The sequence below is a fragment of the Ischnura elegans genome, chromosome X, assembly GCF_921293095.1.
Source record: "Ischnura elegans chromosome X, ioIscEleg1.1, whole genome shotgun sequence".
In the NCBI taxonomy this organism is placed as follows: domain Eukaryota; kingdom Metazoa; phylum Arthropoda; class Insecta; order Odonata; family Coenagrionidae; genus Ischnura; species Ischnura elegans.
This window is the reverse complement of record NC_060259.1, coordinates 102,689,573-102,711,953: the sequence shown is the minus strand read 5'-3', so window position 1 is coordinate 102,711,953 and position 22,381 is coordinate 102,689,573. Positions and strand designations below refer to the sequence as shown.

Genomic DNA, 22,381 nt, shown 5'->3' with positions numbered 1-22,381 from the left:
GAGACTGGTCTAGATGAACAATGCTGCTTACTGAAAGCTTTTTGTTTGTGTCATCTTGCACAAAATTCAACTGACTCCTGTGGTCTGTCCCATTTCACCCCTTGCCACTATATAACTGAGCTATCGCTATTGTATGATGTCGTGTGTGCAAAAGAGTGGAAATAGGGTGGTTTCCTATTATTTTTTTATTGCCTAAATCGAAAGATTATTACTCCTGGAGTACGTATTTCACGCTTTTAGATTTTTAAGTGACCCTATTTTTCCTACTATAAATCTATTTTTCGCGATTAAATGAAAAGTGAAAATTTTCAAGCGCGCGAAAACGTGACGCTTAAGTATGAATGTCGGGAAGTCTCTCCGCGTGACGTATTTCTGGTTCCCCCTCCCACCCTGCGAGGCGACCTTGAGGCGAGGCTTAGCGCTGATACGACGCAGGCTGCTAGCGGCTAGCCTAGTACCCTGCTGGCTGGTAGCGCTTGGCTTAAATAAGGATTATTAATAACTTATCAAATGAGGAAAACTTTCCGACCTTAGCCAGTTTTAATAAGTGATTGTTAAGACATGTTTCCCTGAGCTCTGCGCCTCATGCATGCAATGGTAACCTCAGAAGACGTATAACTCCTATCTTCTCGTATAGAAACTAGGTCCCTGTGACGTCACGTGGAGTGGCATCGCATGGGCGCCAATCTGGCCCTTTTCAAATGAGGATAAAAATGGACCATTGCCATTCGTCTAACCCGGTATTTCTTAAACAAAATAATTTGTATATTATGAATACACTAATGGTGGGTAACGAATCGCAATCAATGCCTTTCTTTTTCTTTGATGAAGGAAACCTCCCTATTGAACTAACAGCCCAGGTTACTCGAGTATGTTTGTGCTGATGAAATTTACAACACCAATGAAACGGGACTACCGAGATGTATTACCGAGCAGCACCAAATGGGTATCTTTGTTTAAGTTATGTAGGAATAAAGGGTTTCAGCAAAGCGATGCATCGCATTACTGTTTTGTTGTTGTTTAAATGTTTCGGGAACTGATAAAAACTCTTCTGGTGATTGGAAAAGTGCTGAGCCTCAATGCTTGAAAGGATTAAGAATAAGCAGTTAACCAGTGGAGTACCATGCCAATAGCAATGCATGGGTGACTGCGAGCCTCTTATGCAATAGTTGACCAGTTAGGAAAAAAAATTGGCACAAAAATCAAGAAAGGTTCTTATTGTACTTGATAATTGTATGATGCATCCTAATTGCTCAAGTGATTAAAAAATATTTAGCGAGAATTCTGCCCCCAAACACAGTATCCTTGGTGCAAGCAATGGATATTGGGATCACTAAAAATTTGAAAACACTTTGCTTTGGAAAATAAGTAGATTTTATTGTAGAATCTATAGAAGAGTACCTTGTTATCCACCACCAACGAAGTACATTCAAAGGTGAACCTTCTGCAGGCTGAAAGCTGGCAAAATATCTCCGGCAAACAATTCAAATTGTTTATTTTTCATTGTGGTTTCAAACTTTCCTATGCAGTTTTCAACATTCCAGCAGGACCTGAAAGAGAATTTAACTCGAAACTGCAACAAGTAAAAACCAATGAAGAGTTCGATAATATCGACTGCAATTTAGACTGCTATGGCACCAATGAAAACTGTGAAGATGATTTTGTTGAAATCATATTATACAGGTAACAAGGTGAAGCTGTAGGTGAGGATAGTGATGGAGATGAAATCGCACCCGAGTGTAGCCGAGTGACATCTCAGGATAAAAGGACACTCATTTAGGGGTTACGACTCTTCTTTATGCAAGAAGGCAATGAAGGTAGCCCAATGTCATCATTGGATGTCTGTGCCAACTTTGTCCGAATTCATTAGATTTTGTGCAAATTAATTCGAAAAACTCCTCTGATGAGGAGATACAATTTGAACTGTATGTACTCGCATGTTTGTAAGTTTATGAAATAATTAAGAATCAATATTCTTAAATAATTACATGCGAATTTTTCTTAAATAGGACTTAGTAAAAGGCATTCATCCAGCATCGCCTGAGGGTGTAAAAAATATTTTCAACTAAGATTAACAGAATTCTAGAAAAATTTTTATACTTTTACTATTCTTGCTCATTTATTAAGTATATTAATAGTTTAATAAATGTTGTTTGTGTTATACAAGTTATTTAGTCTTCTTTCTATAATTTCAATGTTTGTTTTTGCCCATATATGGGATACATCGCCTAATTGGGTCAGCCGTTTAGTCGGGGCAAAGTAAGCCTGTCCCGATATGTCCCAATTAACTGGCATCTACTGTAATACAAATGCCGAAATGCAAGGCTTAGCACTCCAATCATATCGAATTTATTTTAAATGTTCTACTGCTCCAGAGTAATTTTTAATTTCTCAGTTTTCCATCATTTGGGGATTTATGTGATGAGATGGTGAAATGTGTAATGAATGCCTTCCGTAGTACAGGTTTCAACTGTGAACTCAATCTCTGCTTTGTGGTAAAATTGTGATTATGGAATATTCAACAAATGATAAGTGTTGTTAAAGTGTAAAGGTATCATCAGCACCTTTTTGTTAGCTTCAAAGGTAGTACCATATTTTAGCACCATGTGCAAAATTAGCTGTGAGAAAGGTCCACCTTCATGAATGAGACCCATGCATGATTATTTGATCCATTATTTTGTAAAATTGTAAGTTTTTAATATCAAGTTTGTTACTTATCTCTTAATTTACTGGTTAGAATGGATGAGAATAAAAGTGTTATTTTGGGAATTTTCTCTCTTTCAGGAATTGGCCAAAATATCCTGGGAAAACTACCTCAAGAGAAACGACTCCATAATAGTAGATTTTTTCCATGGCCTGTTAAAATCTACCGTTGTTTGTCCAGATTGTGACAAAATATCTGTAACGTTTGACCCTTTTTGTTACTTATCTTTACCTCTTCCTCAAAAAAGGGAAAAAATTATGGAGGTATGATTCATGTTGCTGATGAATTTATTTTAAAATTGTTGGGTTTTGATGTGGGAAATCCAAAGTGAATTTAGTGTCTAGTTTAAATCTTCTTAAAAAATTTTGATAAGTGAAATTTACTTTTACATTAGGTTATTCTTATTCCTGATGATCCTCTAAGGAAACCAGTAAGATATAAATTATCTGTACCAAAGAGGGGGCTAGTGAAGGATATCTGTTATGCCCTTCATGAATGGACTGGAATACCAAAGGAAAAAATGTTTGTGACTCAAGTTGTGAGGCATCATTTTCATAGAATATTATCTCTCAATGACCTCATAGTGACAATAGATGACGAAGATATTTATATGTGAGTATTTTCCCTCTATATTTTTAACGAATGGAAAAAAGTTTTGTTCGCCAACAATTTCTCTAATACTTATGAGTGAAAGTAAATTTTTGATGTCAACAATTGTCTTCGATTCTGAATTAGAATTAATTGTTTGGGCAGCATTAGAAATGCTATAGAAACAATTGGAACATAATTTGACCTTTCGTTAATTCTACCATGCTGGAGCTTTTCCCACGTAGCAAAAAATATCTTCTAGATGACTACAATATATCTAGAACGTCTTCAGCTAATGCCAAAATATCTTGTAATATCTCCTAGATATTTTGTAGATATCTGAATGTCTGCTTCTCTAATGTATACAAGATGTCTTTGAGAAGATATTTTCAAGACATTTATTTTCACATTGGATCCATTGGGAAAATTCAGGATAAATGACTAAAATGTAATGTTTTTCAGTATAACTAGAGTTTATTTTCATCTGACAGCCTGCTGGTGGAGCAGGAGGTGATGGTAGGGTGCCTTCTGAGTATTCTTCCTAAATATTGGAACCTCTCTGGCTTTTCACTTCCTTACTATGGGGTCTTCCTCCTCCAATTCAAAATTTGAAGTTTCCGAAGCAGCTTACAATTTCCTTTTATATTTCTCAAAGGAGTCTGCAAAATTATCGATGAATGTTGATTCATTGTCTTGCAATATAGGTCTTGAAGCATATATGTATAATGCAAGTTTTTGCCAACATATTTAAACACCTTCATCAGGGCTATGAACGAATGATATTTATATGAAGGAGTACATAACTCTGATACGTAAAAGGTTATGGCAATATTTGTGATGATAGTAAAAAATTAGTTGTAAATTAATTATTAAAAGCAGAGACTAGAATTTTGACATACCTTTTATTCCATTGAATTGGATTTGTTTATTGATGGTAACTAAACTGAGACAGTTCATAGTTACCTATCAATTTTGATTAATTAAATAATAATAAATTTTGTTTAAATTATCGATGTCTGTTCTTTCATTAAAAATATTTTTGTTTTTTGAAATATGCATAATTTCTAATGTAAGACACGGTCTCAGGCGTTACTTTGTGGAATTGCTGCATCATAGAATAAATAAAATTACTTTGTTTTATTCCACACTTTATTTTAAATAGCACGACCTGGGTTTCAGCATCTAATGCTATCATCAGGTGATATCCTCGCATCATAGAATGAAATAAAATAAAATTACTTTTTTATTCTATTTTATTCTATGATGCATAATTTCTTTAAACAATCGTTTTGTTAAATTACTTTCAGCATCTAAAATTCTGATATTTTTGAAGGCTGAGCGGTAGCCATACTTTCATAGAATAGACATACTCTATACATCTAGTAGATAATTAAAAAACGAGCTATCATAACTTTAAATCTCTTTTATGAACATTTGCCAGAAGAGTTGCCTTTGCTTTCTTTGTGTACACAATGTCTTTATCTATCTATCCATCCACCAAAAAGCATAGCAGTTACACTTTTTTTCAAGATTCAGGTGTTTTTTGGCTAATTTCACTGGACATATACAATAAGAGTCTATGCTCAAAAAAGACATATTCTAGACATCTAGTAGATATATAAAATATGCAAGATATTGAAGATATTTTCTAGACATCTAGAAGATATTTTGTGCTATGTGGGAATGTTGCATTACATTCTTGGTGAATTAGTACCTCTCTTCAAGATCATTCTGGTAATTTTTAATTTATCATCATTTTGATGATACGCAAACCCATGAACCCGCAAATTTGCCCAATAATGTTGCCCCAGGATCTTAGGTGTTGTGACTGTACTTCGTAGAAAATGAAGAAATTAATGTTTGAACTGAAGTCATTCTATTTCTCATTCCATTCAAATGCTAGAAATGCAATTGGTGTATCTAGATGCAGTAGACTCCTGGTTATCCGGCTGCAGTTTACCCATGTTGCAGATTATCCGTGCATGAGTTCACACTACTTCAGTGTTTTCGTTCTATTTACAAAAAAACTACAATCGGACGCAAAAGTACCAGAATATTAGTATTTTAATTCATGGCTACACTGGGCTTATTATTTCTATTAGAATCCCCTTTGTCAAATGGAATTATTTTTTTCCTTGCTGACAAGAAAAGTTTTAAGTTTTCTTGGAAGTCTGCTCTAGCATTGCCGACGACAATCAGTGGCAGGAAAAAAGAAACTCTTCATTAATTTTAGAAGATTCTTCAATAGTTAGCCTATGTTAAATTAAGAGAGATGCTATTTACGATTCATAATTGTATATTCCATATCGTAAATGCACAATTATTGCTGTGGCCTCGTATGTTGTTGAATATCCCCATGAGAGCCGGAAATTTTGTTGCACTCGGGCATGGTTATGCCGTGACTAGACAAGGTGAGACTGGAGAGGAAGGGAATAGTAGGAGTGAAGGCAGCGGGGAAAGTGGAAGTGTAAATGGCATGAGTCATGGCGAGGCACTTGCCTGTGTAGGCAATGCGCCGTAAGTCCTGATATCCTATAACTTCTGCTGCACGGTGGCGTGATTGCTCGCCCAATGTCTTCACAGGGGTTCTGTGTTCATGTTATCTATACATCACAGTGCGCGATCACGTTCAGGGGTCACGGAAGCACATGACGCAGCAGTTGCATACCGAGCAACTTGTGCGAGGTGCAATCACGCGGCGTGGTGCCTGACAGTGTAGTTTCCGATGTCGCGTATCGGTTTTTAAGCATTCGTTCAAACTAATATTCTGAATCTGTGATCTTTCAGACATGGGTGTGAGGTTTTCGGAAACCAGGTATTACATGGAGCAGAGGGAATACAAGTACAATCACGTTATTGGCGCTAAAAAGATCATGGTTGGGAAAAGGTAGCTGTGAATGATTCTGTAAAGCAACCTAAAATAACAGAGAGTATGCATAAATAATAATTGTTTGATTCACATGAATTATGAAAATTACATGAAATTGAAGTGAAAGTTTGGATTATCCGTGTTTTCCGATTATGTATTCGTGCCCCTTCTCCCTATCATTAGCCCATAATTAGGGTAATCGGGAGTGTACTGTATGTTATTTTCACACTGTGAAACGTGAAAGCATTAATCGCATGGAAATGGGTTTTTTCCTGTTGGTCATCACAATCATATTGTTATGATTTTTTTAAATGATTAACAGTGAGTTGAGTTTAAATTTATTTTTCATTAATCATTTTGACACAGTTTTAAACTTTTTTTTCCAGTTATGAGCTGCCTGTTTCTTACACTCAGAATGATGGAAAAGCTGTTGCAGTGTGCTTGTGGCAAAGTGATAATGTTAGTGGACCAAATAAATTATTTGGAATCCCTTTGGTGATCTGGATACCGAATAAAAAGTGTTCGTATGAGTACCTGTACAAAGCAATTTTAAACCGAATGCAACGCTTTGTCACTGTTCCAAAGCTCTGCAGTGATTTAAATGAAGATGAAATTAATACGGGTAATGGCCATTTAATAATTTTATTGGACGTGCCTATTTTCAATTATGTTCAAATTTTTAGAATCTGATATTATATTTATTTTTATTCATTCAAAGTTATCTTACTGAATGTTCATTGTCTATTATTATTCATATTTTTTGTGCTGGTTAATTCTGTTTGTATTTGATGGAAAAGTAAGATTATTTTTTCTGCTATATTGAAGCTTGAAAATCCACATGATTTAGTTTCTATCCTCTTAATTTAGGTTTGAATTTTTTTGGTAGAGAAACCATAGTCTTCTCTTATCCATGGATATACACTTTACCTTTGTGGGAGTAGGCTATTGATAAAATTACAATGTAACAATTACTCTAATGGATAAGTTCAAAACAAACAGTAAACTTTTTAACGGACTAATCTGCTGCAAAGAATACAATACTGGAATTGAATTTTGTTCTCCAATGAAATAGGAAGTAGAAAAAATGGCAAATATATGCTAAACTTTCCTATGGTGTTGCACATTGCTTATATGAAGGAATGCCTCTGCCCCTACCTTTAAGACATGAACTTCAAACTAAAACAAGATTTATCACATCTTAAAATAAAACTACATAATATGTTTTATTCTGGAATGCTCATGAACATATTTGAGTTGATATTTGTTTTTAGTTGCATCTCAACTTTGTACGTCAATAATTTCTATCTTATTGAACCATAATGCCCTGAGTTACGGCGAAAATAAAGTCAGATCTAATAGCTGATTTTTAACCGAAGCCATCAGTTTAGCTCTCACATGGATTTCACCAAATGCATTTTGTTGCTGGACATTTTCGTTGTGGCCTTCACCAACTTGTATTTTTGTAAGCCTACATAACATATTTCTAAAGGGTTAGTGCCACACGAGAGAATAATTTAAATGCTTAAATATTTTTATAGACCCATTAATGGGCTGCTACTCTATTTCGTTTGTGTAATAGGGAGAGAGATATGCCTTGGTGATACATGAAAAGTCTTGGCTTATTACAAGATAGAAAAGAATCAGAGAGGTTTATAAATAATTTTTTAAGCATGAAAATCTATCAATGAAAGGAAATGCCAGTACCTCAATGTGATTGATACAAAAACTTCAGCCAAGTCTTAGCAATAAAATAAACTAATAACCATGTACATGGTGTACAACTATTGAATGGAGACTGATAGGTATTTTTAAGATTCAAGTTGCGTAATGTTATTTGGTATGAGGTGAATATACGCTAGGGTCGGTGGAAAAAATCAATTTGAGTAGTGAGTTTTATTAGCTCTCAAGAGTTGCATCATTCAATGCAGATTGAGAAAAACAAAATGAATATGAAACATTCTTTTAACTGAGATAGATACACCAGTGCCGTAGCCAGGGGGGTCCGGACCCCCCCCCCCAAAATATAAAAGCACAATTATTTTCCCTCATAAAAGGAAACAAAATATTGAGAAATCATGAATTTACAAAATATTTTTTTTTTAACAAATGAAGTTTTTCGATTGTGAAAAGAGTTCAAATTAGTTTAAAACCCATTACTTAGTACCCTATTTTTCAAAAAATTTTCCCCCTTGGTTGTGGACGCCCCTGAACGAAATTCCTGGCTACGCCACTGATATACACTGTTATGTCTTAGCAGATATTCTGCTTTCCAGGTTAGCCTTACGGATCCCCGGATCTCAATGTACGGATCTTACGGATCACCAACACGATCTCAATCTATAGCGTGAACTCGAAACACACACTCATCTAGCTACATACTACATGTACATACAGTATTGGATTTTACTCTAATCAGGCAGTTTGTAAAAGTTACTAAATACTGTTTCAAAGTATCAAAATGCCTCCTGTGTATTTTGAGTGTAACTAAAATTTTCTGTTTTTTTTTTTCATTTTTTTCTCAACTTCAGGCTCTTTCTGTGAACTGAATGTCTATCGCAAGATTTTTCCATTATTTTTCCATTCTTCAGCATGGGAAGACTAATCTTTTAGTGCTGCTAAAACTTGAAAATTTGATTTTTTGGCCTGGCCCAATACGCACCCATGCAGAAAAATCCGAGACTGTTACTGTTAATTATTCATTGGCTTAATGTGGAATGAATCTCATATTGATTCTTACCAATTTGGTGGAAGATATTCAACCCCCCAAATTTTATGTCATGCTTCTATGGTTTACAGGGTTATACTATTCCTATGATGAAGGGGATGATTGTGATCAAGTGAAGCAGTGCCAACTTTTCAGTATTCATCTTCTTAGTAATGGGTCTCAGAGAACAACAGAATTGGAACCTAATGGAAAACCATTGGATTTCTCAAGTATGTATTTTATGAATAGCATTTTTCTATGTTTTCTATATTAATTCTTACATTGAGGTGATTGAATTTTGCATTTTGCATTGAAATTTGCATTTAGAATGGTATTCCTTTTGATCACATATTTAATTTCAGATTTCCAAGGTGATCAGTACATAGCCATAAGATGGAGTGCAAAGAATAGAACTTCATATTTTAAGGATACTGCTGCTATTGAAATTGAAAATGAGCCAATAAGACATCATCGATACGGAAGGTTGCAGTTAAAGGAATGCCTGGAGCTGTATACAACTATAGAGAAGCTGGGAGCTGATGATGCTTGGTTAGAAAGCTTGTGCTTCTTTATTCCAGAGAATTTTTTCAATGGTTTCTTGCTCTAAACCTACTCCTATTTTATGCAGTGGAACTGCAGATATAACAAAATTTTCTGTGATGTCATAGCTTGTAATTTGTTACTGTATGCCTTATGGAATTTGGTTATGTTAAGTGCAATTTTCTTACTAGTTCACTCATTATTTAAATATTGTGAATAGTCAGCTGTTCTTAATGGACATTTTCTTTCAGTGTACAATGAGGTATACGCCCTGTTTTAGGGGTGTAAGAGTCAGAATTTTTTGTTTCCAGCCTGGTTGGTTTTCTTTGTTTTGATCCTCAGATTGGGTTGCATTCTATTTTAAATTTCATTTTTTCCAGAAGCTTCTGCATGAATATCTAAAAATATGTTTATAAAACACTAAAAATGAATTTTTTTTAAATTGCTTTCATGGAGAGAGAGTTTCCAGGGTAACAAATATTTACTGAAGTGGGCTCTAAAGGTGTGTTTACACTGTGTAACTTGTTATATAAAACAAGTAATATATAACATGTTTTACGGAAAAGTTACAAATCCGTGTAACATGCAACATGCATTGCATGTTACATGGATTTGTAACTTTTCACAACACTGCATGCATGTAAGAACAATGTATGCATGCATTTTCCGTAAAACATGTTATACATTACTTGTTTTATGTAACAAGTTACACAGTGTAAACACACCTAAAGAGCCAAGGGGTCAAAGTGACATTTTTTGTCAAATGAAGTTAAATACAGAAATATGAAGTGAAAATACCATGCAATTTAGTAGACAACAGATCCAAGTGCATATGCCGGACAAAAGGTGCTGCCATTGAGCACACTGCCTAACTAAGTAGTTCATGGCTTGAAGCTTTAACTTCATTTGTCCCAAAAACTTCTTTGCTCTTTGACTCCTTGACTTCTGAGGTCCACATATCTACATACAGTTTACCGTACACGTGTATGAGGCGCACCTTTTTATCCAGAAAATGCAGCTGAAAATGGGGGTGTGTCTCTTAAATGAACTTTTTATCTTGCCTCGTCCCCTTCACCCATTGCAAGTCCAAGGGGAACTGAGTAGCCTTGGTTTTCAGCCGCGCAAAGCGGTATGTGTAATAACTCTTCTGCTATATTTCACCGCCGTTCACGCGGCAGGGTTTGAAATATTACACATACCGCTTTGCGTGGCTTAAGCGCAGGTTTGAGGCTCTCAACCGGTTGTGGCTTCTTGGAAGTCCTTTCTCCCTCGCGTTGCCATCCTTGATGGACCGCGAGGGCCTAACACCTAGTACCAGGAGTCTCGGTATAATTGCCATGAGAATTAAAGAACCTGGATAGCGTAGTGGTCTGCGCAGTGGCCCGGAAAGCCAAAGGTCCGTGGTTCAATTCCCGGTCCAGGGGAATTTTTTCTCATGGCAATTCTGGTATATCATAAGGTTATGCTACAAGTGAAAACTCTTGAGCTCCATAAATTCGTGTAAATTTAGCTGAAAAATGCCGTGTAAATTTTTAGTATTGAAAGTGGAAATTTCATGAACTGTTGTAAGTCCAGACATACATCTGCAGCACTGCGCGATAAAATTAAAAAAAATGCTGCAAAATTTTTTTTCTTTAGCTGCGATGCTCAAAATAGGGGTGGTGTCTTACACGTGTGCGGCTCTCACACGTGCTTATACGGTACTTTCATAATGTAACACACGGTCATTCCATATCAATTCAACCAAAATTATGAGCTTGGTAAAGAGTTCTCGGGATCGCCACCGGGTCAGGAACTCCATATCTGCCAACGTTTCGATGACCGAGTCGGACATCGAAACGTTGGCAGATATGGAGTTCCTGACCCGGTGGCGATCCCGAGAACTCTTTACCAAGTCCATTCGCCGGGAAAGCACGAAATCTTTCTTCAAAATTATGAGGTTTGGCCATCCACCAAGTAGGATTTAGACAAAACATAGGTCATATCATTCCTTCATCGAGGTATGAAAGCTCAAATATTTTTTACCTAGATTTATTAGTATTCAGTTACAGCCTCTCAAATTTGAGTAGTCTTCTCAATTTCTTCCATTCTTATTGTACTCTCCTTAAGGTGTTATGTTATGCTCCAAGAATTCTTTCTTTGCTGTCTTAGCCTTGTTTCCTTTAAAAATTTCTGCTACTCTATCAAGGGTGTAAGAATTTAGAAAAAAATGGCATATTATTGGAATATTCTTTGAAAGTCAATGTGCCAGAGGAGAAAATATCATGAATATCATATATCATCATATCCAAGATTTAATACATCTTGAAGGTTTCCTTCTAGAAAATGATGTAATTGGACCTAATACATAGTTTCTTATAGTATGTAGATCTCTCCTTTGGGCCACACTGCTGTCATGTTGGGATGATTTGCACATTCTTTGGACCCCTGGAGCTGTGCTGGCATGGGTTAATCTCAATTACTCCTAGTGGGGCCATTCATGCTAGGTAGGCTGAAGGCTAGAAGCTGGAGGAAAGGCAGTCCATGTGATGGCACCAGGTAAAAGCAAATGTAGGAATGGGTATGGGGAAACCCTAACTGCAGTCTCTTGCCAGGTATCGTGGAGCAAAATCAAATGAGTCTCAGGAAGTTAAACATGGATTAGGATGTATGCCTAAATGGACAGCTTGATTTAGGCAGCGAGGTCTGCCAGGTCCCTATGATTGGGAATGTTTGTGGAGACTTATCACTTGGAGGGAAGTTAAGCGAGAAGAGAGACTATGGTTAACAGTAAGCATTCCACTTATATCCATCTTAAACAATTGAATATTTTAAATAATAACACTGTATCATAACAAGATAATTAACTTTGAGCCTTTAACTTAATCAAATAAGTGGTGATATGTTAGGAACTCCAGGCGGGATATATGCATTATCTGTTTATTGGGTTAAAATCTATTAAAAGCAGTACTACATCTTAGGATATTGTGTGACAACTTGTCCTATAATAGCATTTCCCAGAATGGTTTTTGTTACTTACCTGTAACTGTATTCATTGGCTACACTATATGCTTTTGTTTGGCTTCTGAACCATAAAGGTTATCACATATCTTGAATTCTGGCTGCATTTTACGAGTGGCTCTATGCAGCCATGAATCTTTTATAGTGGTGAAATTTAGCATGTACAGTCACTTTCAAAAGTTTTAGGACAAAGTTTGTGGTGCCACTTCTGCTTCTCAAGAAAATTTAGTTTCCCTTACTCCATTTGTTTTCCTTGCTCACGCACTGCAAATATTTTGCTTCCATGTGAAGATATATGAACAAAGAGGGAGAAGTTACTTGCTAAATTTATCGTTTTGTTTCGATCTTTGATGGATTTAATGATTAATTTCGTGTGCATACTCTATGTCCTTGCTCCGGTTTTCACTGCTGGTATGATATTATGTATCACAAAAATCTCATCGTTAGAAGCCGTGGTGGCGTAGTGGAGTTAATGCGACGTCATCATAGTAAAGGTTGTAGGATCAATTCTCCTGCTCGGAATTAAGATTTCCACTTTTTTTTTCCTTGGTAACTCCTTTTGTATTTAATAATGGGTTTCAAATAATTTAAATTCGCTGTAATCGATAAATACTTTTTTTAATGGTAAATGGTAATATACAAGTTAAGAATTGGGCAAGGCAAGGGATTGCTAGTACTCATTTTGAAAATTAGGGATTTGCAAAAGGGGTAACCGTAACCCGACGGTAAGGGGCGCATTCAAACCCAGCGTTGGTATTAACTTAGTGATTTTAGATTGGCGATGAAGGGTCATACATAGCGGTTGATTATTGCATTAATTAGGTTAGAAAGCTGTTGATTATTATGATTTTCTGCAATGAGCACCATGCTTTATCACACGTCTCTTGAGACGGGTGATAAAGCACAGTGCTCATCACCACAAACCTTAGTCTAGGGATTCAAAATAGAGCTTCGAAATTAAACTTTTAAACGCACTATTTATAAAAATTCCCTGGGCAAGACCCCCGGTATGGGCTTCCCCAGTATTTTTTTATGAGTCGGCACCCCTGCATATATATATCATTATTAAAGATGGCGGAAATAAGGAATTCGCCAATATTTGAATCCTCTTTCAAGTACTGTGTTATGGTGAATGACAAATAACTTCACTTGCGCGTTCAGAGCACGTTAAAAAAGATAGGGAGTAGAGAAAACTGGCATCGGCTTTCTCTTGTTCTTAACGAAAGGCGCCAAGGGTCTGAACGTCACATGCGACGGACAGATATTTTGTACTTGCAGTGTTACCCACACACCACACAGGATGGGAACGACATTCAACAGAAAAATGTCCACCACCACCAGATTTTTGAAAAAAGCCCTCGGAGAGAATTACCTATGCACTGTCAAAACGAAAATCTGTCTCCGTGAAATTACCCACTCATGCTATACACTTACCGTAGCAGGCACATAGCGCTGGAGGGTAGTAGAGCTCAATAACCCACTACAACTCTTAAATAATTTCAAGGTTTTCTAACTTAACTTAGAATCGTTTAACAGATAAACCTTTAAATATTGAAAAATGAAAACTAAAGGAATTAAGTAAATTCTATTACCATGACAAATTAAAAAATGAATCCCAGGTAAGTTAAATTTGTGGATATCAATCATCTCTCCCCGAATGATCAAATAAAAATGACTTAAAGTGAAAATAATAATTAAATAAAAAATCAAAAATAATTACTTGCGAACCCAAAACTTATGGATAACTTTAAAATTGTTAATTTGATTGCCGTGTTTTTTTTCAGTACATACGTATAAAAAATAATTGTAAATTTTCGTAACATCTTTTATCGACCAATAAAAGTAAAAAAATCAAAACATGATGCAAAAATGGCAAAGCTTGCAAATTATTCTTCGGAAGGCGTAAGCGTTGGTTTTATCTAATTAATAGCGAGTAATACCGCCATTATTTTCTATAACCGCCTCCAGTCTCGAGCTCATAGAACGAACGAAATTCTCGCACACCTGAGGACGGCGTCCAATCGATTGCCATATTTGGCGCACATGACCAATTTCTTTCTGTGAATTTTCTAATTTTTATGTTTTAACTTATCAAAATTTAGACATTGTGGTTTTATAAAGCAGTTAATAAAGCCCAAATCGTGGTGAGCCATTTATAACTCGGTTTGGTAAAAGTGCACTCCGTAAACGTGCCCCGTATGTAAACGAGCCCGAGTGTACACTACACATTTGGGTTTATTCTGCTCTAGCACCTTCTGATATACAACATTTTTTGCTTTGTTATTACACGCACGAACAAATGAAGCGGATAGTTTACCAACACTGAACATGACACACATAATTGTTCATGAGAAAAACATGGATTTCCTAAATTCAGACTACAAACACTCAACGGTTGACATAGTAATTAGCTAATCATCATCGCGAATGAAACACGAAGCCGAAATTTGAATTTATTTGAACTCATAGGGCATATCAGATGGGATCATGGGAATCCTTGGAATGAGAATATCCTCATCTTTGAATTTACCTTTTAATATAACCGCGTGAATCACATTGATTATCGGTTTTTTATCACCTAACATGTTCCATTGCATATTTTAGGTTTCAAAGGTTCATGACCACCGAGTCAACCTTCAGCTGTATATTGTGCGGTGGTAAGCCAGTAGTCACATCTAAGAAGTTTAAAAATGCAGATGGATAGTTGGTGACTTCATCTATTTTAGTAACACAGTCAATATATTCGAGTAAATGCAAATTACCAATTATTTGCAAATTTCGAAGTTTCGAAGAAGTAATCCACATCTTCGTCCTGAGCCGCCAAAATTGCTCGCTCGCTCTAAAATTTGTGATTATTTTGCTCATCAGTCATGTTCGAGAGCACTTTGTTGAGGAGTTCATCTTTCGATGAAACGAAATTGCAAAAATGCCGAGGATATGAAATAAATCCGCTCGATTCGTCGACATGAACACGGCCTTTACCGATAGTCAACAATTTTTATGAGGCTCAGTCATTAAATTGGTAAAAACAAAACAGATCGTTTAGTAAGTAGAATGACCGCCTTGAAATTGAGCTGTTGAAGTGTTGCCAACTCCTAAAAATGTCCCCTAGCACCCATATTAATTTCTTCCATGAACTGATATTATTTTGAAATGTTAATTCTGCTATTCGAGGTTGATACGAATCCAAAAACTTCCATTCATCTAGAAAATCGTTCAAATATATGTAGCCGTTCTCGAGTTATAAATAGTGTAACAAACACGATTTACGACTTTTTTATGAATATAAATATACTTAGATTAATTAAATAAATAACATAGAAGCACTAAAAAAGGGACACTCACAAAATGTTTTTCAGACGTTTCTATGGGGTTACCCACCATTCTCAATGAGTGAGACAGGATTGCTGATGTCTTCTGTGGAGTTTAGGGGGGGGGGAGGTTGAAGGGGTAGGTGGAGGTGAGGGGGAATTGGGGAGGAATTGGCTGGTGGCTAGCAATTAGCGACGTTCAGCCCTGGCGGTTTAAACGCTGTTTCCACCCAGGTGTGCTAGTATTTCGCTTTAGGAAAGGGAAAAGCACTGCTCGAAGGAACTATTTTGTGTTGGAGTACTGGTTCAACGAATGGGAGGGACTTGGTGGAGAGGCGATGGTTGTTCATTCGAATGGATACTGCCGTGGTGCATTCTCCAATGTAGTAGGCAGGGCAGAAATTGTAGGATAGTCGGTAGATGGAATTAAAGGAAGTATTTAAAGGAAAAAGGAGAAAAGGAAGATTTGTTGATGACTGGTGGGGAGGTGGAGCGAAACAAGAAGCAGCACTTGCATCTTGGGCGGTTGCATGTTGAGGAGGAAGAAGATAGGGGGGCAGTTCGGGGGAGAGAGGGGCGGGTGGATCGGAATATTTGCGCACGTTGGGCGCCTTTCTGTGGGTGATAGAAGGGTGGTAAGGGAGGAGATTGGAAGTACTTTGGTTTGCGCTGATGATGGCGTAGAGGTCTCTTAAGATATTTTTTTTATTTCTTAGGACTGTTTAGGCCTTCTTCTTAATTCATTGGATAAAATTCTAGATTGTGCATTCGCAATAGGGTATAACATCAACAGGTTTCCATTAACAGCTCGCCGATTACTTGGATGAATCCGTTCTGACAAATTAGTTGGATCTTTGCATTGATTGAAAACTGGAAAACACATTCTACGCAAAACCCAAATGAAGTATTATGTGATGATTATAAAGGCTATTTGCTGTATGTAAGTCAAGTTGGACGTCATATAATGACACACATATCACCCGTCTCAAGGGACGGGTGAAAAAGCATGGTGCTCATTGCAGAAAATCATAATAATCAACAGCTTTCTAACCTAATTAATGCAATAATCAACCGCTATGTATGACCCTTCATCGCCAATCTAAAATCACTAAGTTAATACCAACGCTGGGTTTGAATGCGCCCCTTACCGTCGGGTTACGGTTACCCCTTGTGCAAATCCCTAATTTTCAAAATGAGTACTAGCAATCCCTTGCCTTGCCCAATTCTTAACTTGTATATTACCATTTACCATTAAAAAAAGTATTTATCGATTACAGCAAATTTAAATTATTTGAAACCCATTATTAAATACAAAAGGAGTTACCAAGGAAAAAAAAGTGGAAATCTTAATTCCGAGCAGGAGAATTGATCCTACAACCTTTACTATGAAGACGTCGCATTAACTCCACTACGCCACCACGGCTTCTAATGATGAGATTTTTGTGATACATAATATCATACCAGCAGTGAAAACCGGAGCAAGGACATAGAGTATGCACACGAAATTAATCATTAAATCCATCAAAGATCGAAACAAAACGATAAATTTAGCAAGTAACTTCTCCCTCTTTGTTCATATATCTTCACATGGAAGCAAAATATTTGCAGTGCGTGAGCAAGGAAAACAAATGGAGTAAGGGAAACTAAATTTTCTTGAGAAGCAGAAGTGGCGCCACAAACTTGGTCCTAAAACTTTTGAAAGTGACTGTACACTAGGGCGGATCGCAAAAATCGATTTTTTTCAAATCCATCTGGCCCAATGAAAAAAAGTTGTGGGACCGATCAAAAATAGGGCCTGAAAAATTTGAGACCTGTACGTGAACCCCTGACCCTCGCTCGAATGCAATTTAGGGGGGAGGGTCAAAATTCGAAAAATATAATATTTTATGGTCATTCCCTATAGATTTTGCCGAGTTACTGCCCTTCTAGGGCAAATATTTCGTGCATTTTGACGTATCTGCCACCAATTAGCCACAAAATGCCTAATTTGAGTCCGCGTCCGCGAAGAAAATATTCCAACGCCCACGCAGCGTCGCGGATACCAGAGCCGCAGGCCGATCCCTTCCCCTCCACGCTCGCTTCTCCCCCTCCCACGCCTCTAACACAGGAAAATTCATCCCGCGCATGCTGCTAGGAGGTCGTTTATCTTTGATAATATAAATCAGAAGATGGTAGAAGGTAAAAAACGATGCGTAGTGAGACGACTTGCCCCTTATTTGGCGCCTCGTCGGAGTTAAACAAATAGATGTTACCAACTTTTAGAGAAGTGATGAAATAATTTTAGACCTGCGCACGCAGGAAAGGAGACTACGGTCTATGAAGAGGCCTCTCGAGTGGCTATGAAGGGGTGCGAACTATGGTGATACGCTTCTCTTCCATTATGAATGTGACTAAATGGATTTAGCGGTACCACAGGAAGTACTAAAACTTACGGAAAATCGTAATAGGCCAAAAGTAGGGTTTTATTGAAGTATAATACTCAAACAATTTCAAAGGAACATTTTAAATTATGCGATATTTTTGCGTGTACGTGCATGGAGGAGCATAAGGTTCCCCCAATGAGAAGTATTTTGAGAGACAATCTGACGAAAAGAAAGATGATGGCTGCTGGATTGAACCCTAAAGAAACTCGACAACTGAGGAAAAAAGGGAATCGTAGGAGAGCGTTGAGTCATCATCGTCAATTCTTGTGCGGGAAAATAGTATCAAAAATTTTCTTCATCAATTTATCCGAAGAAAATTAAACTGGCGAGAAATTAGCCGATTTGTATCTTTACTTTCTTCATGAAATAAACATTTAGGACTATAACCTCAAATCGGAACTTCTTCGGGGAAAATGCGTCTGCCAACTGTGATAGAGGTATATGCAAGAACCAAGCAACAGCAATGATCGTTCCCGCAACTTTAGCTGTCGCAAAAGTCATAATTTTGTAAGATATATCAAAGCTAGTGCACCAGAATTACTTACGTAGACAGAAAAAGATGCTAATTACTGTGAATATGAAAAGAGAGGTGTCATTAAAGGGCCTTTTTTTATTGGAATGACAGATTATACTCTTGTCTGATGAAAAAAGGCAAGAGGACTTATCAGTACAAGTTTAGAGGGGAATGTGTGGTGTTAGTTGAAGAAACAGGGTCCCACTTTTGGAGGTTTGCCTCCCCCGTCGGAGGATTAGCAAAAGTTATAAAATCTGCGATTATCGAGTCCTTTCGGAGTGAAAATTAGATACACAGAATTAAAAAGGATTTGATTGTGATGGTACCAAGCGAATACCGCCCAAAAAGGAAGCATCATCCCTTTGCTATAAGCATAATTCCAACATCCCTTGCAGTGTGGGTAGACTCTTCTCGGGATTCCCACAGGGTTAATTTTTCCATAATGGGCAACATTTCAAGCTCCGACTGGGGGCTCATCCTTAGGGATAAATTCTGTTGAACCCCGAAAAGAGTTTACCCACATCACTCGCCGGGAAAGCATCAAATCGTATTTCATCCCTTACAGTGGTCTATTTGCTAATTGCACTATGTTGACTTGAATTTGCGGCATAAACGTTGGGAGGGTAATCTAGGGACCAAATTTGCGTGTCTGCAAGGATGCGTTTGGCAACCAATCCGAGATTTTTTTAATTGCTGGATTTTAATATCGACATAAAGGCTGATGATATATTGGAGAGAGACTTCGGTTCCTTCGGCTATATCTGAGCTTAGCGCTCTGGAATTTAAAAATCTATTGATGAAAGTTCAAATTTAAATTTCAATATTCCAATTATTATACATACGGACGATAGATTCGCGAAAGAATTTACCAAAACTTTGTTGACAGCAGCAAAAGACGAGGAATGACACTAACATAAGAAATACAGACAGTAGAGCAGGTAATTGAGTAATTCCTTCGTGATTGTTCCTCACTGGACTATGCTGATACATCAAATATTAGTAAAACTAACGAAGAAAGATGCACTTGGTGTGAATTTTGTTGCATCTGGGGCGTTCGAGAGGGGAGCGGGGAGGGTACGCCGGCGGCCTTCACCCTTATTCATCCATTTAGTCACAGCTGTCGGACAATACTGGAATAGAAGTGCATAACCAAAGTTCCCAAACCTTCATAGCAACTCGAGAGGTGTCTTCAAGACCGTAGTCTCCTTTCCTTAGTTCGCAGATCTAAAATTATTTCATCACTTCTCTAAAAGTTGGTACCATCGATTTGTTTAACTCCGACGAGGCGCCAAATAAGGGACAAGTCGTCTCACTACGCATCGCTTTTTACCTTCTACCATCTTCTGATTTATATTATCAAAGATAAACGACCTCCTAGCAGCATGCGCGGGATGGATTTTCCTGTGTTAGAGGCGTGGGAGGGGGAGAAGCGAGCGTGGAGGGGAAGGGATCGGCCTTCGGCTCTGGTATCCGCGACGCTGCGTGGGCGTTGGAATATTTTCTTCGCGGACGCGGACTCAAATTAGGCATTTTGTGGCTAATTGGTGGCAGATACGTCAAAATGCACGAAATATTTGTCCTAGAAGGGCAGTAACTCGGCAAAATCTATAGGGAATGACCATAAAATATTATATTTTTCGAATTTTGACCCTCCCCCCCTAAATTGCATTTGAGCGAGGGTCAGGGGTTCACGTACAGGTCTCAAATTTTTCAGGCCTTATTTTTGATCGGTCCCACAACTTTTTTTCATTGGGCCAGATGGATTTGAAAAAAATCGATTTTTGCGATCCGCCCTAATGTACACCCATGTCTCGTATAGCGCAAGGGATGCGTTCCTTGGGGTCTTTGCGCTATACGAATTTGCGTTATACGAGAGCGTTTTAACATTGGGAAGATAGGGATGTGTTCCTGGTAGCATAGGTCTTGGGTATTGAATTTCCTCTAAAACATATATATTCCCATAAATAGCCTTATATAACATTATTTATATAAATGTCTATAGTGTAAAACATCTTTAAAGGTAGTATGCACGCATTTGAAGACTTTAATTCACGTTAAAAAATATTCTTACGTGCTTTTGAAATTCCCTCCTGTCGTGCGGGTGGGCTAACATATGCTATCTCAGGGGCTCGTAATGCATTGCCGGCAGTTGATGATTTTTCAAACCAGCCTAAAAACAACTATTGTGTCACCCTGGCCCTTTTGTCGCTCATCGAAATGACAGGCAAATGCTACTTTGAATGCCATTTCATAGCTAGCGGAGTTTATGAATGATAAATCATTTTAATTTGAAGTCCTGCGAGTCATTAGAAGCTACTTGAAACAGTATTTAAATGCCATGAAACCTGACCCAGGTTTTCCTTCCCTGAAAATGAATGAACGAGAATGCATTCTTTTCCAAAAGAATATCGTCTCGTCAACACTAAAAACTAGTTGAGGGGGAAAGGAGCCACTTTCAATCACAGCTTGGAGTTCATCAGAAAATGTTAAGGTGACTGCATCTACTAACACTCCCAGATTCACCTGATATCGCCGCACTGAAAATACCTGCTTGCCGTTTAAATTCTGGAACCAACCGGAGCTTTCACTAAATGTCTCGGAGCGATTACCACTCTCGTCTTTTTGTACTGATTCACTATGAACTTTCTGTATGTGTTTGGTTGAATTGGTGCGGTTGAGGTCACTGATGTTTTAACTTCGTCTTTATTCAGAATAAGGCATCCTGCGTTTAAACTTTCGCGCAATATCGCTTTGGCGTTCTCCATTTTCAAAGCAATTGACCTATATCAATTTCTCTTCTAGGTTTATGGTTTTTCTTGATAAATTCTTGATTTTTCTACCCGCATTCCTATTTTTGCGATTTTCTCTTGGTTTTTACCCTGCATGGCTCTATCGAAATGACCTTCTACTGCTGAACTGTATTCTTGAGACGCAGAGGGCCTACGACTGCGGGGAGGGAACGAAGCTATTGTGTTTGAGACTCAACAGCGGACCCTCTTTTATGTTGATGCTCTTCATGCGCAACTCGGCCACCGCTCCATTTATCCCCCGTGAATACCGATGACCTTGAAGGCTTTAGCGCAGACCCTCTACCTGGAAGTCAATCGCCCGATAACCTATGACGGCAAAAATTACGTCTCAACCAGTATTGCTTTAAAAGAACTCATTTCCACTTGCCCCACGCTTAATTAATAATCTAAATTAACTCATTCTGTTAAGGAGACGAGATAAATTACTACGGTAGGCCGGCTATCTGGACCCAATGACGAGGAATACTTTTGGCCATTGCACAGCAATGGATTTCGATTAATATATAAACAAAAAAGAAGATTTGAGGCAAGCAATAATATTAATATGCGTAAAATGATAGAAATTTCGTGTTTACTTAGCGCAAGTTCACGTTTTATCACGAGAGCGTTTAAGATTTTTGATTAGGCTACACTGCGTTGCAATGTTTCCCCGAGGAACGAATTTGCGCAATATCGAAATTGCGCTAATCGAAATTGCGCTATACGAGACATGGGTGTACTTAAATATATTTAATCTCAGAGGTCAGGAACTTGCTTCCAAGCCATGACATTATGCAGCTGCCCCTGCATCTCACATGGTGGCCTTGATTTTTGGCAGCCATCCCTGAAATATGGCAACTCACCAAAAACAGCAGGATCTGGATAAAGAGTTTTGACTGTTGCCAGGCAAAAGCCTATAATGGTCTGGTTCACAATAGT

At 37.6% G+C, this 22,381-nt stretch overlaps 1 protein-coding gene across 1 annotated transcript in view; it reads left to right on the top strand.

Moving 5' to 3' along the window:
• The window catches only part of LOC124171834 (ubiquitin carboxyl-terminal hydrolase 15-like), a 68,576-nt gene that overhangs the window by 40,932 nt on the left and 5,263 nt on the right, over positions 1 to 22,381 (top strand). Inside the window, exons 10-14 of the mRNA XM_046551188.1 lie at positions 2,785 to 2,967; positions 3,099 to 3,316; positions 6,548 to 6,783; positions 8,958 to 9,095; positions 9,228 to 9,414. Of these exons, the coding sequence (XP_046407144.1) occupies positions 2,785 to 2,967; positions 3,099 to 3,316; positions 6,548 to 6,783; positions 8,958 to 9,095; positions 9,228 to 9,414 (962 nt within the window). The remainder of the gene's footprint in view (positions 1 to 2,784; positions 2,968 to 3,098; positions 3,317 to 6,547; positions 6,784 to 8,957; positions 9,096 to 9,227; positions 9,415 to 22,381) is intronic.